Source organism: Anomaloglossus baeobatrachus, chromosome 2 (genome assembly GCF_048569485.1).
Source record: "Anomaloglossus baeobatrachus isolate aAnoBae1 chromosome 2, aAnoBae1.hap1, whole genome shotgun sequence".
In the NCBI taxonomy this organism is placed as follows: Eukaryota; Metazoa; Chordata; class Amphibia; order Anura; family Aromobatidae; genus Anomaloglossus; species Anomaloglossus baeobatrachus.
In genome coordinates this window covers 487,855,966-487,879,624 of record NC_134354.1, presented here as the reverse complement: position 1 = coordinate 487,879,624, position 23,659 = coordinate 487,855,966, and the positions used below count along the sequence as shown (strand labels likewise).

Here is a 23,659-nt window from a genome sequence, read left to right as displayed (position 1 = left end):
CCTCTTAGAAAGGAGGTGGTTTGCCGGCCACAACGACGTTGCTAGGCAGGTAAGTATGTGTGATGGGTGTTAGCGATCTTGTGCGCCACGGGCAGCGATTTGGCCGTGGCGTACAACCAACGGGGGCGGGTGCTTTCACCAGCGACATTGCTAGCAATGTCGCTGTATGTAAAGTGGCCTTATGACGTCTTACCTTAATTCCCGGATCTCTGGCAAATGCAATCTTGAAATGCATTGGTATCATCATAGTACCGATATAATTTGATATTGTAACAAAGTTGGCAGCAAAGTTCTCCGTGCCCTACCAGTGTCTGTCTTGAAGGCTACAGGCTGCTGTAAGTGCTGGTTGCGCAATGACATAGTCGGCCTGCTCTTGAGTGCAGGGCAGAAGGACTCCATGTGAATCAGATTATCATATCAGATGTGTGTTAATTTGACTTTTTTTGTAGGGGAATTGGCACACAATAGGCATCAATATTGAAGGGGGCATATTGGGAAGGGAACATTAGTACAGGATGGTTAACTCTAGGGGATGAATTACTAATTAGGGGTACTCTATAGCCTATTATAGCCTATTATTACTGAAGTGGCACTCTGGGAAGCATTTTATTCCTAAAGGGGCACTATGGAGGCATTAAGACTAAAGTGCAAGGAAAAAAACTAGAACAATGGTTCCAGCACCAGCAAATATAAAATTAAGAATCCTTATTCCATATTCTTTAAAACAGCAACATTATATTCAAAAAAGCAGCATCAGGAATGTGGAAAGGTTTCCACATTCCTGATGCTACTTTTTTGAATATAATGAATGCTGTTTTAAAGAATACGGAAGATTCTTAGTTTTATATTTGCTGGTGTTGAAGCCATTGTTCTGTTTTTTCCTTGCTCCTTTGCTATACTAGTTCTGGCTGACCTGGAGGTTCTTGTGCACCACCCTACAAACCCTGAGGCAAACACCTAGGTAAGCTGAAAACATTTTTTTTCTTGCAAATTAAGACTGAAGTGGGCACTCTGCAAGGTGATACTACTTAAGGGGGGACACTGAAGAGAGCATTATCACTAAAAAAGGCACTCTTGGGGGCATTATTACTGACAAGCCATTATGGAGGACAGCATTATAACCGAAGGGGGCACTCTGGGAGAGGAGCATTATAACTATAAAGCACTCTGGGGGGACTACTACTGAAGAGGGAATCTGAGGGGCTTGTTACTAAAATGAAAAATCTGTGGGCCATTATGTCTAAAGGGGCACTCTGATTATTATTTGGGATTCTCAGGGCGCTCTATAACTAGAAAGGGCATTATTACTAAAGGTATACATAGGGGGCATTATTACTGGAGCCACATAATTAGGAAGATGGGATGATTGTCTAGATTACAAATAGATGGGTATGTGCTTGAAATGTGAGAAGTAAAATGTGTATGTGTTATACCCTCTGCAGATACACGTCAACACCGTCCCAATGACTGGAAGCAAGTGACTACAGGGAGAACAGCTCATTTACTCCCTATAGACACAGATCCAGTAACCTATATCCTTTGCTTTCCTGAGTATTGTTTGTTTGGTTGTTGTTTTTTTTTTTTTTTTCCTGCCATTCAGTTCCAGAGATATGCACCTTTTTTTAAGTTCTGATTTTCATGGTCTTTCCCAAAAGCAGAACACTCAGCAAAGTAGTGGGAATAAAATAAGACCAATAAATAGACTTTTGACCCGATGAAAGGTAATCTTTAAGAGGCGAGGGTGGGGGATATATTAGAAGACATTCTTTGGACCTTGGCCACTGATCTTTTTAAGATTCTAGCTTAATAAAAGTTAGTTTGTAAAAGCTTACTCAGCCTTTGCAATAAATTTTAGATACCGTTACTCCTGCAACATTATTCCTGATTGTGTCAAATGTTACAGACCTTGACAATTTAATGCACTCGTTTTACAACTATAAATTTACTTTATCAATTATTTGCATACAGTAAATCATGGTAAGTGTGCAGTGTCTCTAGATAAGACACAACTTGAGAATAAATAAAGGCCACCAAAAGCTTTCCAATTAATGAAAAGCAATATGCAGTGGGTAGATATCCATAAATTTAGTGATATGCAATGATGAGAAATGACAGAGAAAAAACATTGAACACGTTTACTGAAATTTATTTAATACTTAGTACTCAAGCCTTTTTTGGTGATGACAGCTTCAAGACACCTCCTGTATACTGAAACTAGTCACATTAATTGCTCAGTTGTGATTTCGACCCATTCTCACACACAAACACTTTTCAAATCCTGAAGGTTCTGTGGACTCCTTCTATAAACTCTGAACTTTAGTTCCTTCCATAAATTTTCCATTGGATTCAAGTCAGTTGAATGGTTGAGCCATTCTAGCAGCTTTATTATATTTCTTTGAAACCAATTGAGAGTTTCCTTGCCTGTGTGTTTGGGATCATTGTCTTTCTGAAATGTCCACCTTCATTTCTTCTTCATCATTGTGGTAGATGGCAGCAGATTTTTATCAGGAATGTCTCGGTAAGTTTGTTCATTCATCCTACCTTCAATGATATGAAGTTTGCCAATGCCATATTCTGAAAAACAGCCTCACATCATGATGTTCCCACCTCCAAACTTTACTGTTAAGCTGGGGTCACACATAGCGACGCAGCAGCGATAACGACGGGCGACCTGACCTTATCAGGATCGCTGCTGCGTTGTTAAATGGTCGCTGGTGAGCTGTCAAACAGGTAGATCTCACCAGCGACCAGTGACCAGCCCCCAGCGACGCATGGAAGCGATGCTGCGCTTGGTAACTAAGGTAAATATCGGGTAACCAAGGAAAGCACTTCTCTTGGTTATCCGATATTTACCTTAGTTACTAGCATCCGCCGCTCTCACGCTGCCAGTGCCGGCTCCCTGTTCCCTGCTCTCCTAGCCAGAGTACACATCGGGTTAATTACCTGATGTGTACTCCAGCTACGTGTGCAGGGAGCCGACACTGGCAGCGTGAGAGCACACCTCTTAGCGCTGGCTCCCTGCACATGTAGCTGGAGTACACATCGGGTAATTAACCCGATGTGTACTCTGTCTAGGAGAGCAGGGAACAGGGAGCCGGCACTGGCAGCATGAGAGCACACCTCTTAGCGCTGGCTCCCTGCACACGTAGCTGGAGTACGCATCGGGTAATTAACCCGATGTGTACTCTGTCTAGGAGAGCAGGGAACAGGGAGCCGGCACTGGCAGCGTGAGAGCACACCGCTTAGCGCTGGCTCCCTGCACTCCTAGCCAGAGTACACATCGGGTTAATTACCCGATGTGTACTCCAGCTACGTATGCAGGGAGCAGGGAGCCGGCACTGGCAGCATGAGAGCGGTGGAGCTCTAGTAACTAAGGTAAATATCGGGTAACCAAGGAATGGGCCTCCCTTGGTTACCCGATGTTTATCTTGGTTACAACTTACCGCAGACTGCCAGAAGCCGTCTCCCTGCTTGCTTCAGTTCGTCGCTCTCTCGCTGTCACATACAGCGATGTGTGCTTCACAGCGGGAGAGCGACGAGCAAAAAAATGAAGCAGGACATTCAGCAACGACCGACGACCTCACAGCAGGGGCCAGGTCATTGCTGGATGTCACACACAGCGACAGGACGTCGCTGCTACGTCACAGAAAATGGTGACTTAGCAGCGACGTCGTTGTCGCCGTTGCTGTGTGTGACACCACCTTTATTATGGTGTTTTGAGGTTGACTGTGTCTTTTGGCCTTCAAACATGGTATGTATTATGGCATACAAACAATTCAATTTTGGTCTCACCTCTTCAAACTATGTCCCAGTATTTCTGAGGCTTGTCTAAATATTGCTAAAGAAACTTTAAAACGTGCTTGAACATGCTTTCTGTTCAGCAATAGAGTCTTGTGTGGTGAGTGTGCATACAGACCATGGTGGTTGAGTTTACTACTTATTGTTTTCTTTGAAACAATTGTACCTGCTTATTCCAGGTTATTCTGTAGCTCTCCACAGGTGGTTCTTGGCTTTTGGGCAACTCTACTGATATTTTTTTTCATCCGTCTGAAATCTTGCGATGAGCACCTGCTTATTGCCAGTTTATAATGAAAAAATGTTCTTTCCAATTCCGAATTGTGACTCCAACATTGCTCACTGGAACCTTCAGTAGTTTAGAAATTCTATTGTAACCAATACCATCAGTTTGTTTTGCAATAATAAGGTTGCGAATGTCTCAAAGCTCACTGGTTTTACCCATCATGAGATATTTATTGTATGACACCTTAGTAATGAGACTCCTTTTTATAGGCCATCAATTGAACCACCTGATATTATTTTTCACCATGTGGCAGGATTGCTTTCTAATTACTGATAGATTTCTGCTGACTTACCATGACTTTTTGCACCTCTCTTTCTTCATGTGTTCAATACTTTTTCCCTGTGTCATTTCTCATTGTTACACATCACTAAATTTATGGACTTTATGGTTTGATTTATTTTCCTGTGTGGATCGGATGGGTTGTTACTGACATCTGGTGAGAAATTAATGTCAATAGCTCCTTTAGAAATACATTTACTTAGAACATTGGTGATGTGTTCAATACTAACTTCACTCGTATACGGGAACCCCATAGACAATAAAATAAACTAATAGGAAATGAGGAGTTTATGTAGGTTCAGTAAAGGATAGTAGTAACATTGTAATACTACCTGTCCTACTACTGAGAATAGTGTAAAGCCATTCCCTATTGCATGGAGGCAGGTCTGCAGGGACTATACGGATACGTTCACATCACCATACTTTTGTCCCAAGTGCTGTCTGTGGAAAAAACTGACTTCAAATGGATAGCCCTAAGTCCAATGTTATTCACTGAGGCCGGTCAAATTACTGGGGGTTTTTTTGTTTTTTTTTTTAACATGGACTGAATGTCAATGCGAAAAAAATTGCAGCATGTTTTAGTCTCTTCTGAACTTTAGATGAGACTCACCTATGCAAGACTTTGAGCTAGATCCCATGTGGATTAACCGTATAGCATCTGATATTTAAGGACACATTGCAATTCTAAACATAGGTGATATAAATTGTATACATTGCTGAACTATAAAAATGAGTGCCCTATGGATTTCATTTTTTTCTGCATGAAAACTGGACAATTTTTTATAGAGTCGTGTGAAATTGGTCTAAAGGACACAATTTAATAGCGAAAACTTGTGGAATCTGAGGGATTAATGATTTAGATTAGATACTCTTGATAGATTTTATTAAAAATTGCTGTAATTTTCATACAAAACACACATAAAAACATGAATCATTCTTCTTCAGTGTTTTGGATCTTGAGCAAATGAGTGTTTGTCAGTATTTCATGAGCCCACTCCATGGAGAGTGGAAAGCTGCTGTACATGTATTGGCTGTCAGGTGATTTTGTAGTATAAGGCTAAATTCACACAGGGCTACTTTTTTTTAGCTGCAGATTTGCCTTGGTTTTATGCAAATCCATGCTAATCAAGCGATGCTTTTTACAGTACCAGCAAAGTCTATGAGATTTCTGAAATCTCATGCACACACACACAAACACATCAGGTTTTTTTCCTGACTGTTTTGTCAAATAGCTGCATTTTGGGGCAGGTTTTTAAAGAATGAGCATGTCAATTCTTTGCTGCAGATTTTCTGCGTTTTTTCATTGATACAAATATAAAAAAAGCAGCAAATCCGCACCAAATACGCCACTAAAAACGCATGAAAAACGCAGCAAAAACGCAGATGACTCAAAGGAAATTTCCTGCCACAAGATCAGGTTTTGGTCAGGAAAAAACTTACCAAAAAAGCCCTGTGTGAACATAGCCTAATACTAATGTTATCTTTAAATAGGGCTTATGGAGACCTTTCAGAATAAGTAACTTTTATAGCAGTCCCTCTTTCTGTTATCTTGTGATAAGCTCCTTAGAATTCAGTGTGACCTAGTAACTAGTCAGCAACAAGCTGTGGATATAAGGAGCGCAATAGGGTCTTACTGTTGTATAATATGGTGACTTTAAAGGAAAACTGCTCACCTGGATTAGTTGTATGTCTCACAACCAATATAGAAGCATATAACTGCTGCAGCCAATCCCACGTGCCAAAGGCAGAAGCAAAACAAAAACAGGATAATTGTGGTGTACTCCGCGCTGCTGTACAAAGAATCACTCCAAGTAATAAAGCAATGTGGGTGGTTTATTCTACGCGTTTCAAAGAGATATCCCCTCTTGTTCTAAAACATTTTTTGGTGGATTTTCCTGAGGAAGAAGAGGGGGTATCGTTTTGAAACGCGTAGAATAAATCACCCACATTGCTTTATTACTTGCAGTGATTATTTGTTTAGCAGCACGGAGTACACCACAATTATCCTGTTTTTATAGTAACTAGTCAAGAATATGTAAATACAAACTGCATATTCACTGATCCCCCCTTCCACCTCTCAGTGCTGGCATCACTGATAGTAAATCTGAACTGAATTTGTACTGCTGCCCCCACCCACACTCCCTCCCCAATCTCAGCAGTGATAGTGAATGCACTGAGAGGTGGGAAGTGGAGCAGTGAATATGCAAATTGCATTTACATACACTTGACTAGGGTGCAGGAGACACTAAATTGTATGGAGCTTACAACAAGATAACAGGATAAGGTAGAGCTATAAAACTTACTGATCCTGAAAGGCCTCATTAAGTCCTATTTAAGATGACATTAGTATTGTACTACAAAATCACTTTAAGGCTATGTGCACACGTGTGCGCTCTGCACTTCACCTAAAAGGTGTGCTTCAGAGCGCAGCTGAAAAGCTCCGTTCTGAAGCGCATGGTGCCGGCAGAGAACGTGCGCTCTGCATGCAGCTCCTGCCATAAACAGAGCAGGGGCTGCCGGCAAAGCACACGGAAGAAGTGACATGTCACTTCTTAGAACGCGCGCTTCGGGCAGCAGCCGAAGCGCTGCGCTCTAAGACGCCACGTGCGCACGGCCCCTGCACAATCTCCATAGATTATGCAGGGGACGCAGGACGCATGCAGTTACGCTACGCTACAAAGCGCAGCGTAACTGCATGTAATACGCACACGTGCGCACATAGCCTAAGTGGTTAAGGAATAAATAAGATCCCCAGCTAGTCCTCTTTTCCAACTGTCCTATCATCTATCACGTACTGCTTCCAACTGGAGTGGTGATGTCCAGTGATAGGGACAGATGATAGCTGCAGCCAGTAGTATATTACTACTCTGACCAGTGACTGGCTACAAGGGTGACATCCCTATGATTGGACAGTAGGAGCCTGATAGGGCATCCGGCAGGAATGAAATAAGAGAATCGGGATTTTGTGAGGCAAGTATTCCTTTTTTTAATCCATCTTCAGCATTTTCAAAATGAAAAAGTCCCTTTAACTCCCTTTTTGGCTCAATGTCATTCTCACTTTAACACTGTCCATCTCATTAACACTTACATTTTCATTTTAGATGTGATAATTAACATATAAACATATGCTCACATAGACATGAATATCAGAATGTTAACCAAATGCATACCAGACAAAATTAATTTTTGTTAATATCATGAATATAAAGATTCATATATACAGCTAGCCTGCTTAATGATAGCTTCTATTTAGCAAAAGGAAATTTTAATCTCCAATGTAAAAATGAAAAATTGAAAAAGTAATCAACGATTATAATAGATACAGTGGGGAAAAGTATTTAGTCAGCCACCAATTGTGCAAGTTCTCCTACTTATAAAGATGAGGTCGGCCTGTAATTGACATCACAGTTAGACCACAACTATGAGAGACAAAATGAGAAAACAAATCCAGAAAATCGCCTTGTCTGATTTGGCAAGATTTTTTTTGCAAATTATGGTGGAAAATAAGTATTTGGTTAATAATAAAAGTTCATCTCAATATTTTGTTATATATCCTTTGTTGGCAATGACTGAGGTCAAACGTTTTCTGCAAGTCTGAATTAGGTTGGCACACACTGTTGGAGGTATGTTGGCCCCTTCCTCCACGCAGATCTCCTCTAGAGCAGTGATGGGCCTGTCATTGAGCAACACTGACTTTCAACTCCTTCCAAAGGTTTTCTATGGGGTTGAGATCTGGAGGCTGGCTAGGCCACTCCAGGATCTTCATATGCTTCTTACGAAGCCACAAGCCAAATGCGTTACTGCTTTTAAAAGACAAGAACAAAATGAAACAATTTGGTTGTGTTGCCGTATTCTGAGAATCAGAACTTTTAACATTATTGTTTTGTGGTTGGACCCGAAGGATGACTGGTTGTTTTGCAGGTATTTTTTTTTATTGATACTAATTTAGGGTGCAGTACACAACTTTTTTTAAAGGGGTTCTCTGGGCAAATGACAACGATGACCTATCACAAGTATAAATCGTTGATATCAGATCGGTAGGAGTCCAACAAACAGCTCCCCTGCCTGTCAACTGTAATAGCCTCTGGCAGCGGTGGGACACAAACATTTATGGAACTACACTGGATAGCTCTCTCAAATATGTTATTTTGCATTATAACTACAGAGGTTTTCCAGGCCAGGGCTAATCTCCTTCAGGCTTTGTATGATGCCAAATTCTAACAGTGTGTAATATACTCACTGTTAGGATGCGGTTCTGCTTGTTGGTTTCATCAGTCATCACGTGATCGCTCATATGCGATTTCCATAACTTGGGTCATATGCAACTAACTAACTTCTCTCAGATTCTCTTGATGTTCTTTTTTTCAGAGAAGCAGTAAGAGAAGCTAGTCAGCACATGGGATGCAAATCACATATAAGTGATCATGTGAAGACTAATCGAAACGGAAAGCATAGACGAATCTTAACATTGTGTATCTTATAGTAAGGTGCAGTATCTGACAAAAATTAATTCTGGTCTGAAAAAGCCCTTTGATGATAATGCATTTTTTTTGCATAGATGAAAAGTGGGCCCTCAGAATAAAGTTCTTTGGTAGGCCCAACGTTCCCAAGTCTGGCACTGGAGATTTAGCAATAGTGGCTATGTATCTTAACATTATTCTATTCTTTGCCTTCTAGTTTTACAAATGCTTCCTGTTACTCTTCAACTGTGATACGTCATCACCGACTGATGTGAAATCCTTATGCCAATCAAACCTAACTATTCAACTTAACCAAAGACACAACAGCAGTGTTGCCCCTAAACAAACACTCATCCCTGGAAGTGCTGAGAATGACCTATGCATATCGAGTCAAGATAAAGATACATATGACATAAACCAACGCATCTCAAAAGAAAAAGAAGACAATTCAGTTATGTGAATTCCTTTCAATTATTTGTTTAGATGTTTATCAATGACAATTTTATATGAACCAAAGAAATGAAGGTCATGTAAGATTTGCTATAAGGTAAATGAAACATGTGAATAGCAAATACGGATAATATTGTATATGTATGGAGTGTAGGCTGGTATATAAAACTCTTAATATGAAATATACATAGATAACTGACAGAACGTAAGGTGGATAAAAGAGTTTGATACCAATTGATCAAGTCTTTTAATGAAAAGATTTGCATATCAACAAGACAATGAGATTTTATTATGCAAGACAGATGTGCTTTGTAACGTTTAGCTATAATGATTTGTGTGTATAATAGCTAGATATGTTTCCCATGCCATGAAAAGCATCCAAACAAATGTGATTTTGCATGATATACACTGTTATTCTTGGCTAATGATTTAAGAGATTTCTAAGAATTGTCCTTGGCTGAAATGTTAGGGAACCTGTTATCAAAGTTGGGTTATTAACTGACCGCCAGGATGAAGTAGGACTCATTTTATAGATGTATAGTACATATATTTAAATTCTTCAAAATAGTAATCGTGGAGTTTAGAAGTATTAAAACTGGTCCATGCCAATAAAATGCTGTGGAATATGTTGGTGCTATAGAAATAAAAATCAGTAGTATAATTATGATAATTGTCATTTGGGTGGTGCTACAACGTTGACTAGTTATGGCCTTGTGGTTGTTAACACTCACTCTCTGACTTAATTGAGATCCCACTCAACACAGCTATTAAAGGGAACCAAGCAGCAGGATTTTCATATATAAAGTAAAGCCAGTGCTATAGTGGGGCTTGGATTCTGAATGTAAGCATACCTTCTGTTCTGAGATTGGATGTTTTTTTTCAGAAATATGTGCAAGTAAAGTTCCAGCAATGCACTGCTATTGGATTGACAGGTGCAACAGGAAGGGAACATGTTGATCGAGTCTTGCAATCTATTCCCGCCCCTGTATGCATGCCTTGCCTTCCTCCCCTTGTCACTGTCATAGATGTTAATTTCATTGTGTGAGCAGTATTATTTGTAAGTATTGCAGAAAACTCTTTACTAGGCATCGGAATCTGCGCCTGCGCATTGTACTGTATCTTCGGTACCATCTTTGTGAACACTGTCTTCCCACAATCACAACCAGAGCAGAGGATGCTAGGGCACATGTGCCATCCTCACATAGTGCATACGACAGTACGATGGAGAAATACAGAGTGTTTACAAAGATGGCACCGGAGATAGCACTATGTGCAGGTGCCGACACCATCTTAGTGAAGAGTTTTCTGCAATACTTATAAAAGATACTGTGCAGGCGCCGGAATTAATGTCTATGATGGCGACGGAGGGAAGGCCAGGCAGGGAGACAGGGGCGGGAACAGATAGCAAGACCCGACCTACATATTTTTTGCCCCTGTTGCACCTGTCAATCAAATAGCGGTGCATTGCTGGAACTTTACTTGCACATACAAATACAAGTTCAAATACAACCTTCAATCTCAGAACAAAAGTTATGCTTACAGCATCCTAGTGCCAGTATAGCACTGGCTTTACTTTATAAATGAAAATCTTTCTTGCTGGTTCCCTTTAAGTTGACCTCACACACCTGACAGGACATCAATCAAGGCAGATTGGGTGTGCTAGGTGCGGTAAAATCATGGCTAGTCACTGCTGCAGCACTGCCCAGAGAGAGGTGTGAGGCGGCTTTATGACTTCAATTTTTCAATCCTAGTAACAGGGCTAATTACTAGTGATGGGCGAGCACTAAAATGCTCGAATGCTCGATCTTCGATTCGAGCTGGTCAGACGCTTGCACAAGCTTGACGTGAGTAAAGAGTATTATGTAAAGTCACTGACTGGCCTATTGAGGTCTCCGCTCAAATACAACCAGCCATAAATACAGCATTTCCGGGTGAAGGGAGGGCGTTTTTTTAATTTGTCACACTATGTCCGAGAACGTTTTATCCCCCTAGAGAGCCATTCAGAGACTGTGAATGGCTCTCCCTGGAGTGCATGCAGTGAAGCAAGCTTGCGCATTGAGGTCGTTGTGTCATGGATGATATATCCTAGCACTCGCGATACTAGGCCAATCTCTGCAAGTACGTGGACACCCGATGCCCGATTGAGTAACGAACAATGCCAAGCACGCTCACACATCACCACTAATTTCAACATGGGGGTATTTACCCCTGCACATACTCACATGACCATATTTCATCAGTATTTGTAAACCAAAAGCAGTTGTGACTCTAATGAACAGAACTGGGGTAAACATTTTATTTATCGTTTTTCTCAGTAGGTTATGGGCCTGATTTTGGATGTGTGAATAAGGCCCCAATGATAGGGTTATGTTTTATGTATGTGTTCTATATGCGTTTTTCATGTATAAAACATGCAACCATTAAAGTGCTGTTCAATTGTCCCTAGCTTTTTGTGGACAAAGTGTTTCAATAAGAAAACCCAAATCAAAAAAGGTCCGTGGAGCATCTGTTAGGCCCTGTGCGCACTAGAAAAAGGAATTTTCTTAAGAAAATTCCAGAGGCTCAGTAAGATTTCCGCACCTGCGGGAAAATACCGCACCGAAATCTGCATCCAAATCCGCATGCAGTTTGTTGCATTTTGCTGCAGATTTGTATGCGGATTTGATGCGGAAATGCCGCAGCCAGTGTCGGACTGACTACTGGAGGAATCTCCAGTAATACCAAGCCTGTCTGCGGTTACCTGCACTGAACTCCGGAGCTCCCACCTGAGCTCCGGAGGGCAGCCTAGACTAAACTGCGAGCGCCAAATGATTGATTCCCCGGCGATTGCAGCCTAGACTAAACTGCGAGCGCCGAGTGATTGATTCCCCGGCGATTGTTTAGTTCAGGCCGGGCTGATCTCTAGAGCTCAGGTGACAGCTCCGGAGTGCAGCCCGGCTTCTCTACAGCTGTCACCTGAGCTCCGGAGATCAGCCCGGCCTGAACTAAACTGCAATCGCCGGGGAAACAATCACTCGGCGCTCGCAGTTTAGTCTACGCTGCACTCCGGAGCTCAGGTGACAGCTCCGCAGTTCAGTGCATGTAACTGTGGCCAGGACTGGTATTACTGAAGGTTCCTCCGGTAGCCAGTCCCGCAGCTACCTTCGGAAAAGAAGTGACATGCAATTGTTTTTGCTGCGAGAATCCCGCAGCAAAACATGCAGCTGTCAAAATCCGCCTAGTGCGCACAGCATTTTTTCCCCCCATAGGATTTGCTGGTGAATCACTGCAGAGATGTTATGAACATTTTCTGCAGCGAAACATGCAGCAAATCCACGGGAAATTCCATCTAGTGCGCATAGGGCCTTAGGAGTCTCGACACAGAAAATAGCCAGATATACCTCCGAGAAGGACCTAGCCAAGGAGTGGCTCTTTTTAGGAGACCACCATAACCACCATATTAAGTGGCCCTTTTAGTTAATATCCAACTCTTTGACAAGTTTAAAGATATAACAAGGGAAAAACTAAGGCCAGGTATCCATCCACAGGCACAGACATTCCCAATTTTGATATGAGCCACAGATCAAATTCCACATTGAAGTAAACGGGCTTGTGAAAAACTTGGGACACTATTTGATAGGAGAAACCTCCATCAGTTTTTTGCTGCACACAAGAAAAATGAATGTGTCACTCTTGGTAAAAATTGACAAGCTGACCAAACACTGATGAAAATCTGGTCTAAAACATAAATGAACATTAATTTTTTTTTCACATATGAGAAGAAAATTAACTTCTGAATTAATCCTATGGCATAAAACTGTGATTCACAACTTTCCTAGAACTGGAAAACGTCCATAAGAAAATTCTATCACAGGTAGCCCACACCAATTTAGGCCACTAAAGGGGGATTTACACGCAGCGACATCGCTAGCGATGTTGCTCGTGAAAGAACCCGCCCCCGTCGTTTGTGCATCACGGACAAATCGCTGCCCGTGGTGCACAATATCGCTAGTACCCGTTATACATACTTACCTTCCTAGCAACGTCGCTGTGGGCAGCGAACAGCCTCTTTTCTAGGGGGACGATTCGTGCGGCGTCACAGTGACATCACACGGTAAGCGTCCAATTGAAGTGGAGGGGCTGGCCACATGGATAATTAAAATAAAATAAAGTAAAAAGAAAGAAAATAAGGAATAAAGCATGAGCGTTATACTTACCGGGTCTCCTGCGCAGCTGTAATACTAATTCCGGGACCACTCATTAACCCTCATACATATTCACTGCTTCCCCTGCAAACCGTCAGTCCCGGCGCCTGTGAATGCGTAAGACCGCGCCTCCACCCTGTGTGACAGCATCTGTGATTGGTTGAAATCACACATGTTGTCTGCTTCTCTAAAGTGGTATAAAAATAAATAAATAAATAAATTGGTGTAGGGTGCCCCCATGTTGTGATAGCCAGCACAGATAAAGCATACGGCTACAGGCTGCAGCCCCCAGCCATGTGCTTATCGTGGCTGTGTATCAAAATAAGAGGGATCCTATAGAGCTTTTTAAAAAATTATTTAAATAATTTTTAAAAACAGGCGTATGGTTCCCCCAATTTTGATACCCAGCCATGATAAAGCCAATAGTTGGGGACTGAGATTCTCATGCTGGGGAGGCCCATGGTTATTGGCACTCCCAGCCTAAAAATAACATCCTGCAGCAGAATTGTCACATCTAATGGATGCAGAATTGGTGAATCAATTAGATGTGACAACTCTGGCACTTTACCCAGCTCATTTCGATTGCCCTGGTGCGGTGGCAGCCAGGGTAATATAAGGAGTTAATGACAGCTCACAGCCGCTACTAGGCTCTAGATTATTAATGGAAGACATCTATGAGACCTCCCATTAATAATACTGTAAATCAAAAGAAATAAAACACAAACACCTGCTCTACTCTTTCTAGGCCTTTCTACCACCATTTTAGAGCACAATGTAAGGGTCCCTATAATTATATGGGTTTTGGCATCCGGGCAAATGTTTGGGTTCAAGTTTAGTTCTGAATCAGTTTTTTTTTTTAAAATCCAGTTGGAGTCACTGAAATCGAACAGCTGCGGGTTCACCCTTCTCTAATTATATATAGCACAGAACATTTTGTAGTTGTCCCATTCCGACTAATTTCTGCGGTTTGCTCCCTTGTTACCAAGCTATAGAGCAGATACATACTAAAATATAAAGAAGATTGAATAACAAAAACTGATATCATTATGTACACTACATGTTGAGTATTTGGTTGTAAAAATTTCTGCACCATTTCTGCGTCTCTTGCAGGAAAAAAACATTGCAAATTGCTACGTTTTGCTGTATTTGATGCATTTTTGCATGCGTTTTTCAATGAGTAAAGAATGCTGGCAAAAACGCTGAAAGAATTGACATGCTGCAGATTTTGTGAACCAAATCTGCAAGGACAAAATACTCAACGACTGTACAATACTTTAGTATTCTCTTTGACTTGCTGGCATCAGGACTTGCTTGAAGTTTTGTGACAAAACTGCATTCAAAAACGCATTACAAAACCCAATAAAAACGCACTGTGTGCACACAGCCTTAAGGGGGCTTTACACGCTACGACATCGCTAATGCGTTGTCGTTGGGGTCACTGCTTTGGTGACGCACATCCGGCCGCATTAGTGATGCCGTTGCGTGTGACACCTATGAGCGATTTTGCATCGTTGCAAAAACATGCAAAATCTCTCATCGGTGACATGGGGGTCCATTCTCGATTATCGTTACTGCAGCGGTAACGAAGTTGTTCCTCATTCCTGCGGCAGCACACATCGGTATGTGTGACACCGCAGGAACGAGGAAGCTCTCCATGCCTGCCTCCCGGCCGCTATGCGGAAGGAAGGAGGTGGGCGGGATGTTACGTCCCGCTCATCTCCGCTTCTATTGGGCGGCGGTTCAGTGACACAGCTGTGACGTCGCTGTGACGCTGACCGAACCGCCCCCTTTAGAAAGCAGGCGGTTCGCCGGTCACAGCGACGTCGCCGGGCAGGTTAGTATGTGTGACATGTCTGGGCGATGTTGTGCGCCACGGGCAGCGATTTGCCCATGTCGTACAACAGATGAGGGCGGGTACCCACGCTAGCGATATCGGTACCGATATCGCAGCGTGTAAAGCCCGCTTTAGTACGCAGAGTAAGGGCTTTCACATAATTGTAATGCTGCATGTTATTTTACTATATTTTACATATTATCTTACATTTTTTTTAATATTTTCCTTCAACTCCTTTAAGATATAGGCTCTTTAAGAGTATAGGCACAACAAACTAAACGCAAAAGAGCAATTTGTAAACAGATGGCATAAGAGCCAAGATGTAGCAACGTCTCATTTACTGCACTACTGATCTGCAGGAGATAGCCTGTAAATAGCTCTAAAATACGGCAGAGAAGAACATTCTGCAGCGAGGATGGCGGGAGCTCTATCAGCAGGTAACATATGGGAGAGGCAGTTTGGTTAATTTCATGCACAGTAGATAAATAGGCCATGTTGGATTATTTTTTCATGCCCATCTACTGAATCTTATAGCACAAAATTGCAGCATTTCACTTGTGGACTGTGATGAGTAATATGTAATGAATAGTATTGTAAATGGTATGTATTATAATATGCAATTCACAATGACAATCTAAAAATGGTCGCATTTGTATGTACACCAGAAATGTAATATAAACAGTGGTAAAACACATTCTCTTCTTGTCTGGATGTTTATATTCTTAGCAAAAAAATTGAAACCTTTGTTTAGTGGAAATGTGTATTTTTTGTCTTCTGCTTAATATGCACAAAGATTTATATATATAATCCATATAGGAAAAAGTTTTGGGACACCTGCATATTATACCTATGGTTTTTTTTTTTATATAACTTCTCATTCTAAATCCGTAAGCAATAATATAGAGCTGCTTTGTTTTTGGTGCTTTCCGATATTTGCCTTTGACAAACATTTATTGATACAGTCATGTATTACATGCGTCTTTAGTGCGCTTTTGCAGCAGCGACGCACTAAAATCAAATATGTGTTCCTTTAGGGAAAAATCAACACATAAAACTCAGCAAACTCGCAAGAGAAATTGACTTGTTGTAGACCCAGATTTCGGTGATGTATAACTTATTGGACTGCTTTGATAGAATCCCTCTTTTCTCTGTTGTAGATGTAGAGGTGGTCTGAATGCTGAGCTATAACGCCACCCACACCCCTGTTTCAGTTTCCTGTGTACAACGTACATTTTGAGAAAGCTGCCAATCAATGGTGGGGGCGGGGTTACACAGATTAGCCTGACTGCCTTGCACACGGCACCTAGTCCAGCAGTGATAATCTTCTGCTGATAAAACACATCAGCCCTGATTCATTAAAGCAATATCACTAGAATTCTGTAGCAAATTGCTTTGAAAAGTCGCAAAATTTTGAAACAACTCAGAATTGCGCAAAATGTTGCACCTTTTAGCATTTTCAAGCTAGTCTTTTCCATCTCCATCAAAATGGGCAGGTGCGTGACTCCACAGCACATCTAATTCCTCACAAGCTGTAGTGTTCCATGTGCCAGAAATCTTACTCCAGTCAGGGAGGCACACAACATTCATCATATGCCCCAGATTCATGGAGAGGCACGCATCTCTTCATGAATTAGGAACGTCCGACTCCACAACTCCCCCCTCACCAAGATATACAAGAAAATCGCCAGTCTTGATGAATCGGGAATTGAATGTATTGAAACTTAGAACAAAGCCTAGTAAGTGACAAATCCTTGGCAAGCAAAGGCTTACCGTATTCATTAAGAGGTGTATTGATTATTTTTTTGGCTGTCTGGCCTGGAGTAAATTTCAGTTATAATTTAAACCACTTTTGAGGCGTAAATTATACTGAATCTTTCAGGCCACGCTACTTCATGCCCCTGCTACTAATTTCTGCCAAACTTTTTAAAGGTTGTCAAAGTTAGTGAAGAGACACCAAAATTTGCAAAAAAAGTTGAGCAGCTAGGAGTGGCAAGTCTTGAGACAAAAATTCTAAATTTGCTCCAAACATCTTAGAGAACTAAACACAGATCTTCTGTGGATGTAGGCTTGTGCAGATCCTTCTGTGTCTTCATGCAGTAGGAGATAGACTTAATAAGGTTGAAATCAGGGCTCTGTGTAGGCTACACCATCACTTCCAGGACTCCATATTTTTTTTTTTACTTTGAATATAGTTTTTAATGACATTGACTGTATATTTGGGATTGTTGTCCTGCTGCAGAATAAATTTAGAGCTAAGTAGATGCTTCCATAATGGTATTGCATGGTAGATAATATCTAACTGTATTCCTCACCATTGATGACACCATTAATCCTGAGCAACTATCCAACTCCATTTGCTAAAATTAAGCCTCAAACTTGCAAGGAACCTCCACCATTCTTCACTGTTGCCTGCAGATGCCCACTATACTGCCGTTCTCCAGTCCTTTGGCTCATTTGGCCTTATGTCTTGTCTAAGGTATGGCTTAGTGGCCACAATTCTTCATTGAAGACCACTGACAGACTTCTCAATGGTAGATGTGTGTAGCTGAGTTCCACTACTTGCTGCCAGTTCTCTGCTGATGGAACGTGTGGACATCTTATGATTTCGTAAGGACGTAAGCATAATGTGTCTTTCATCTGCTGCATAAAGTTTCCTGGGCTGATCATTTCGGATATGGTGCTCATCACCATGGCTCATTTTTTGAGCTTCAATACTGAGAAACACAGATACTTATTATCCATCAAGCAATACGATCAAGGAGGCACCTGAAATTTATTCTACAGCAGGATATCATCCCCAAACATACAGCCAGTGTCATTAAGCACTATATTCAGTGTAAATAAGAAGGATTCCTAGAAGTGATGATATGGCTTCCACAGAGCCCTGATATCAATATCATCAAATCTGTCTGGCACTACATGAAGAGACAGAAGGATTTACATAACCTTACTTCCACAGAATATCTGTGGTTAGTTATCCAAAATGTTTTGGAACAACCTCCCTGCTTAAAGGGGTTGTCCACTATTTTTACATTGATGGCCTGTCCTTAAGATTCTCTTTGGGCCTATGCACCCTCACAAAATTATTGATTTAATATTTCCTTAGTGTTGTGCATTCCCAACTTTTTGTTTTTGGCTATCCTTAAGATAGGTCATCAATGTCTGATCGGCCAGGGTCTGACACCCGCATCCCTGTAGATCATCTGCTTTTGGTTCCGACACCAGGCAGCCAGAAATGATCAGTTTTGGAACTGCCCCTAGAATGGATAATGGCCATGGCTAGGTACTGAACATCTGCGTCCCATGCAAATCAATAAGAGGCGGATGTGCAGAACCCGGCGACGATCACTAGACAGGCAGCTCCGCAACTGAGCATTTCTGTCCATCTCCTGCTACCACTGTACCTTCAAAAGCTGTGTGCAAGTGTAGGTAGAAGAACTGATGCAATCTTGGACAAAGGGTGGTCGTGCCAAAAATTAGTTTGCCTCCAAAATTATTCCACAGCAGGATAATGACCCCAAACATACAGACAGTGTCATAAAACACTAGTTTCAATTTAAAGAACAAGCAGCCCAGGAAGTGATGAGCTAGTCACTGCACATCTGATCTCAACATCAAGTCTGTCTGGGTTCACATGAAAAGACAGAAGAATTTGTTTAAGCTACACAAAAGATTTGTGGTTAGTTCTCTAAGATGTTTGCAACAACCTCCCAGCCAAGTTTCTTTAAAATTTGCTGTGCATGTCTATGTAAAATAATTGATACAATCTAAATTATTATGCAAATGTTATTTTTCTTTGATTTTCCAAAATGGTTGATTCAAATGAGTCAGTATGTATAACAGAGTATCCAAACATTTTATAGATTGTAAAGAACTGAAAATGATCATTTGTTGAATTTGCATCATTAAGAAGTCACATTTACTGAAATCAATCCTTTTCCAATCAAAAACATTTTAACAACCCAAGCTACATGTTACAATAGGACCCCTTCTTTGATATCATCTTTATGATTCTTGCAACCATTGAATTTGTGAGTTTTGGATAGTTTCTTAAATAATCTTTATAGGATGTCAAATAGCCTCCCAGAACTGCTGTTTTGATGTGAACTGCCTCCCACCCTCGTAGATTTTTGCTTGTCGATACTCCAAAATTTCTCCATAGGGTTGAGGTCAGTGGAGGCTTGAGGCCACACCATGACTTTTTCTCCTTTTATGCCCATGACTAAGAGGAATTCTTTGTTGCATGAGATAGCGCATTGTCATGCATGAAGATGATTTTGCTACGATGGCACATTTTTTTTATACCATGGAAAAAAGTGGTCAATCAAAACGCTATATTCTTTGCAAAAGTCAGTTTCACACCTTCAAAGACCTTAACGAGGCCTACCAGCTCAGTCCCCATGATTTAGCCCGAAACATGACTCCGGCACCTCTTTGCTAATGTTAATTATTCTACTTATATCTTCACCCAGACATACACTGTTTGAAGCCATAGAAAATAATGAATGCATTTATGAACACTACCACATTACATTAAGTATGTACTTGCCATGGAAAGAGTTTTTGTAAGGATGTTTGTAAAATGATGATCACAATATGGTGTTATTATAAATTAGGAATGCGTGCAGTGTGTATGTTGGTTATAACTAACACGCTCTTTGTTTTATTTTACATTACGAGATAAATAATTCTGACTGTAAATAATAAAAATGTGGAAGTTTACTGTTCTCTGTTTTTCTTTGCCAGAAATCTGAATATATATGAACTGTTTGTGAATCTGTGAATGAGAATTTATTCTTAGAAATTCTATACTATCCATACAAATAAAATGTACAACACAGAAATGTACCAGAGTGCAGACATTCACCCACCAGGTGGATCTATAGGAATGTTGCTTGTACTAATTGGTGTCATCACCTCCTGTACTTGTGTATGACTGACAGGCACTGTCCTCCTGCCTTCCATTCTTCTCCACTTCCGAGCTGCCTCAGGTGAAGTCACAACCTATCAGCTGGTTACATGTTTTATCATTCTAAACATTTCTTAAATTGTAAAAGGGAAATGTTGTAACTTTAGGCATCACACCTTTACTGGAGGGAAGTAAACCTCTGCACAAGTAGCCAAGAAATGATGGCATACATTTACCAGGCATTTTGAAATGTTGTAATCTGACCTGAATAAAGACTAATGGATTCAGAGCTTTGAGACAGCCTGTCAGGATGGTTAGGGTAGAATGATAGTGACAGACTACCATTTATACTCAATATATTTTACTGAGAGGTGCTAAGGCTTTTCAGAGCAAATATCATTTTAAAAACTACTGTATAAAGGAGGATATGTCCCTATTTGTGTAGAGTGGGAAACCACTCAACAAATCTTAGCTGGGAGAGAAGAAGCCAAAAAGGAATAGCCCATGGACTAATTCTTGCAACTTGGCACAACACATTTTAAAAAGTATTCAATAAATCGTATTAAAAGTATCACTACATGCTCCTTTCTCAGTGTCCAAGTGCAGCATGATATGACATTAGTCCACCAAAATGTGCACATGTGTACTTACCCGTTATGATTCAATAATAACTATAGGCGCATATGGATTATATAGAAGTGTAACACTAATTACCGGCATTAGTATGGTTTCATACCAGCAGATGTAAGCGACAGGTCCTGGGTGTGTCCAAAGTTCATAATATGATACTGGGTTTGAGTAGAGAGAGCTCTCCTTCGGTAGGTGGCAATGAAGAAGACTGGAAGCGTAGCCAGAGGCACGCTTGAGATACTGCTTCAATCTCGAATCCTGTTTCGAGACGTCACTGCAATCGAAATGTATAAGGACCAATTCAAGATCCTACATGTTATGGAAAAATCGTTTTCCTTCACAATTTCAATATTCAGTTCTTCAAGCATGAGAGTCGACTCTAGATCAAAGATCCATCTATTTTCAATTCTAGACATGCACTAAGTAATCTCCCTCCTCTCCAGTGTGTTTTAACTGTCTGAATGCCCCCTAAAAAGACGAACAACAGACCCTCCATGTTCAGTTAAATACCTCAGTGATGTCCCTCTAAACGGGTTTTTAATTGGCACATACCAAATGGGAGTCATCTTCACCCAAACCCAGAATCAGATTGCGGACTGTGAACACACCCTGGACCTGCCTCTTACAGAGCCACCATATTAAAGTTGCTAACTGCTGTTACACTTCTATGCAATCCACTGCACAGATAGATATTATTGAAACATAACATTTTATAGTGTTATTAATGTCCCAATTTCATGGTGCCAATGGTTAGGGCAGCATCAACCGGCAGAAAGGTTGCCCTTAAAGTGACCCTCCACCCTGGAACTGAAAAATGAGTACATTTTCTCATATAGCCCCCATTTAATGCCTTTTATTCGTCTCCTGCTTACTCCTCTGCTAATACCAGTGTATCAGTCCTCCTGCTTTTAAGATGGCCACTGCAGAGACATGGGGAGTATCATTTTAAGCATAAACCAAGATTCCCCACCTTTCCTCTCACAAAAAAAAGGAAATTAAATGGAGGTGTCTCTGTGGAGTCATCTTGGGAGTAGGAGGAAAGGAGCACTGATCTGCACAGAGGAGTCCGTGGGAGGCAAACTGAGGGCATCAGGTAGGGAGACCATACATGGGAAATGAATAGTCCCTTTTCAGTCCCAGGGTGGATGGCTATTTAAATACAGACATGCCTATAACTATGATTATATCCATATCTATTACTCTATTGAGTCTATCATTTTTTAAGCTCTGTTATTCCAATGCTTTTTTTATGCATATTAAAATATATATAGCCATCTTGCAGACACTGATTGGGATCCAAGAATATGGACTCAAACTGTGTTGAAATCTGGATAAGAAAATATTATCTGACTATCTGCAATGAGAAATATAAGCTCAATATTGAAATTTTAAATAAGGTTATAATATAAACACATAATCTGCCTGTGTGAATAATGCCATATTCTATATGCTGTGAAGAGAAATAATTAGATCAAATAAATGTATGTGTAATAATGTGCTTTATGTTTTGCACTTCCCCTAAACCCAATGTGTTATTATGGAATATATGTGAATAGATGTCTGTAGTGGGTGATGCGTATGGAAAGTATAACTACCACTTACATAAGGAAAGGCTGGAACAGGGATGGAAAAGATCGGCAAGTGTTGACATCAGAATATATCCTGATTACAGTATTTTTTATTCACCTAATATTAGCTGCACTTAGAAATTTCTCATCCTATTATCATGAATACATTCTTACATTCTGACAACTGTTTTCAAAGCAAATACTCCAGCCTCATTGGGTCTAACATAAAATCTGATGGCAGATCCACTATAGTTAAATATGACCACTGTGGGTTCTCCTTGATGCTTGTTGGAATAGATGTTTTCGCCAAAGGGTCTTGAAAATAAAATATAGAAAATCAGTTTGGATGGTGCCACTTTTATTTGCAGGGAGTTAGTCTAGGGATAGTTTTATTATTCATAAGCAAATGAAATAAGGAATATTCAGGGAATTAAGCAAAATGAATTGAATGAATGTAGAACACCATTTTCAGTCCTTGAAAACATATGCAATACATACAAAGATGCTGTCCTCGAGTAAAAAGAAAAAATATCCAGGTGGAAGCAGCACTCACAGGACGGTGCCGGAGAAGCACATAGGTCGGCAGCAATCAGAAAGAAAGAAGAGATAGGTATCCAGCATCAACGTCACATCAATTGTCACCAGATTCTCGTGGTCATACAGAACTGGACCTTTAAGGAAGAGGTCAACATCCAGCATCAACGTCACGAAAAATAGTTAGTAAAATCAATGTGTTTATTGAAGATCCATTAAAATCAGGTAAGTACAAAAAACATAGTAGCAGACAAGTAACACATTTTGGACAGGCAGTCCTTATTCAATATATGAATTAGGACTGCCTGTCCAAAACGAGTTACCTGTCTGCTACTATGTTTTTTGTACTAATAAGATTTTAATGGATCTTCAATAAGCACATTGATTTTATGAACTATTTCTCATGGACATTGATGCTGGATGTTGACCTCTTCCTTAAAGATCCTTGTTTTGTGTGACCACCAGAATCTGGTGACAATACAATGTGTAGTAGGGTGAACCTAGAACATGACATAGTACAGTTTCCTAAATAACATAAAGTCAAAGCCAAAGCAATAACTGATATTATACAAACTTGATTTTAGAAAATACATCCAAACGCTCAACAATTCTACAGGAATCAAGGAGATGCTAAAGTTATATCTTAAAATTATTCTACTGGCATCATTTCTTGTCTTGGAGAAACTGTGGTCCACAACGTGAATGTTTAATGAGGTGTAGACTTTATACT

At 40.6% G+C, this 23,659-nt stretch overlaps 2 protein-coding genes across 2 annotated transcripts in view; one reads left to right on the top strand and one right to left on the bottom strand.

Annotated features, from left to right (window-relative positions):
* LOC142291716 (pinopsin-like) overlaps positions 1-10,076 on the top strand; it is a 503,008-nt gene extending 492,932 nt beyond the window's left edge. Inside the window, exon 5 of the mRNA XM_075336455.1 lies at positions 9,038-10,076. Coding sequence (XP_075192570.1) covers positions 9,038-9,280 — 243 coding nt within the window. The 3' untranslated portion in view covers positions 9,281-10,076. The remainder of the gene's footprint in view (positions 1-9,037) is intronic.
* ST6GAL2 (ST6 beta-galactoside alpha-2,6-sialyltransferase 2) overlaps positions 1-23,659 on the bottom strand; it is a 233,829-nt gene that overhangs the window by 6,874 nt on the left and 203,296 nt on the right. The window lies entirely within an intron of this gene.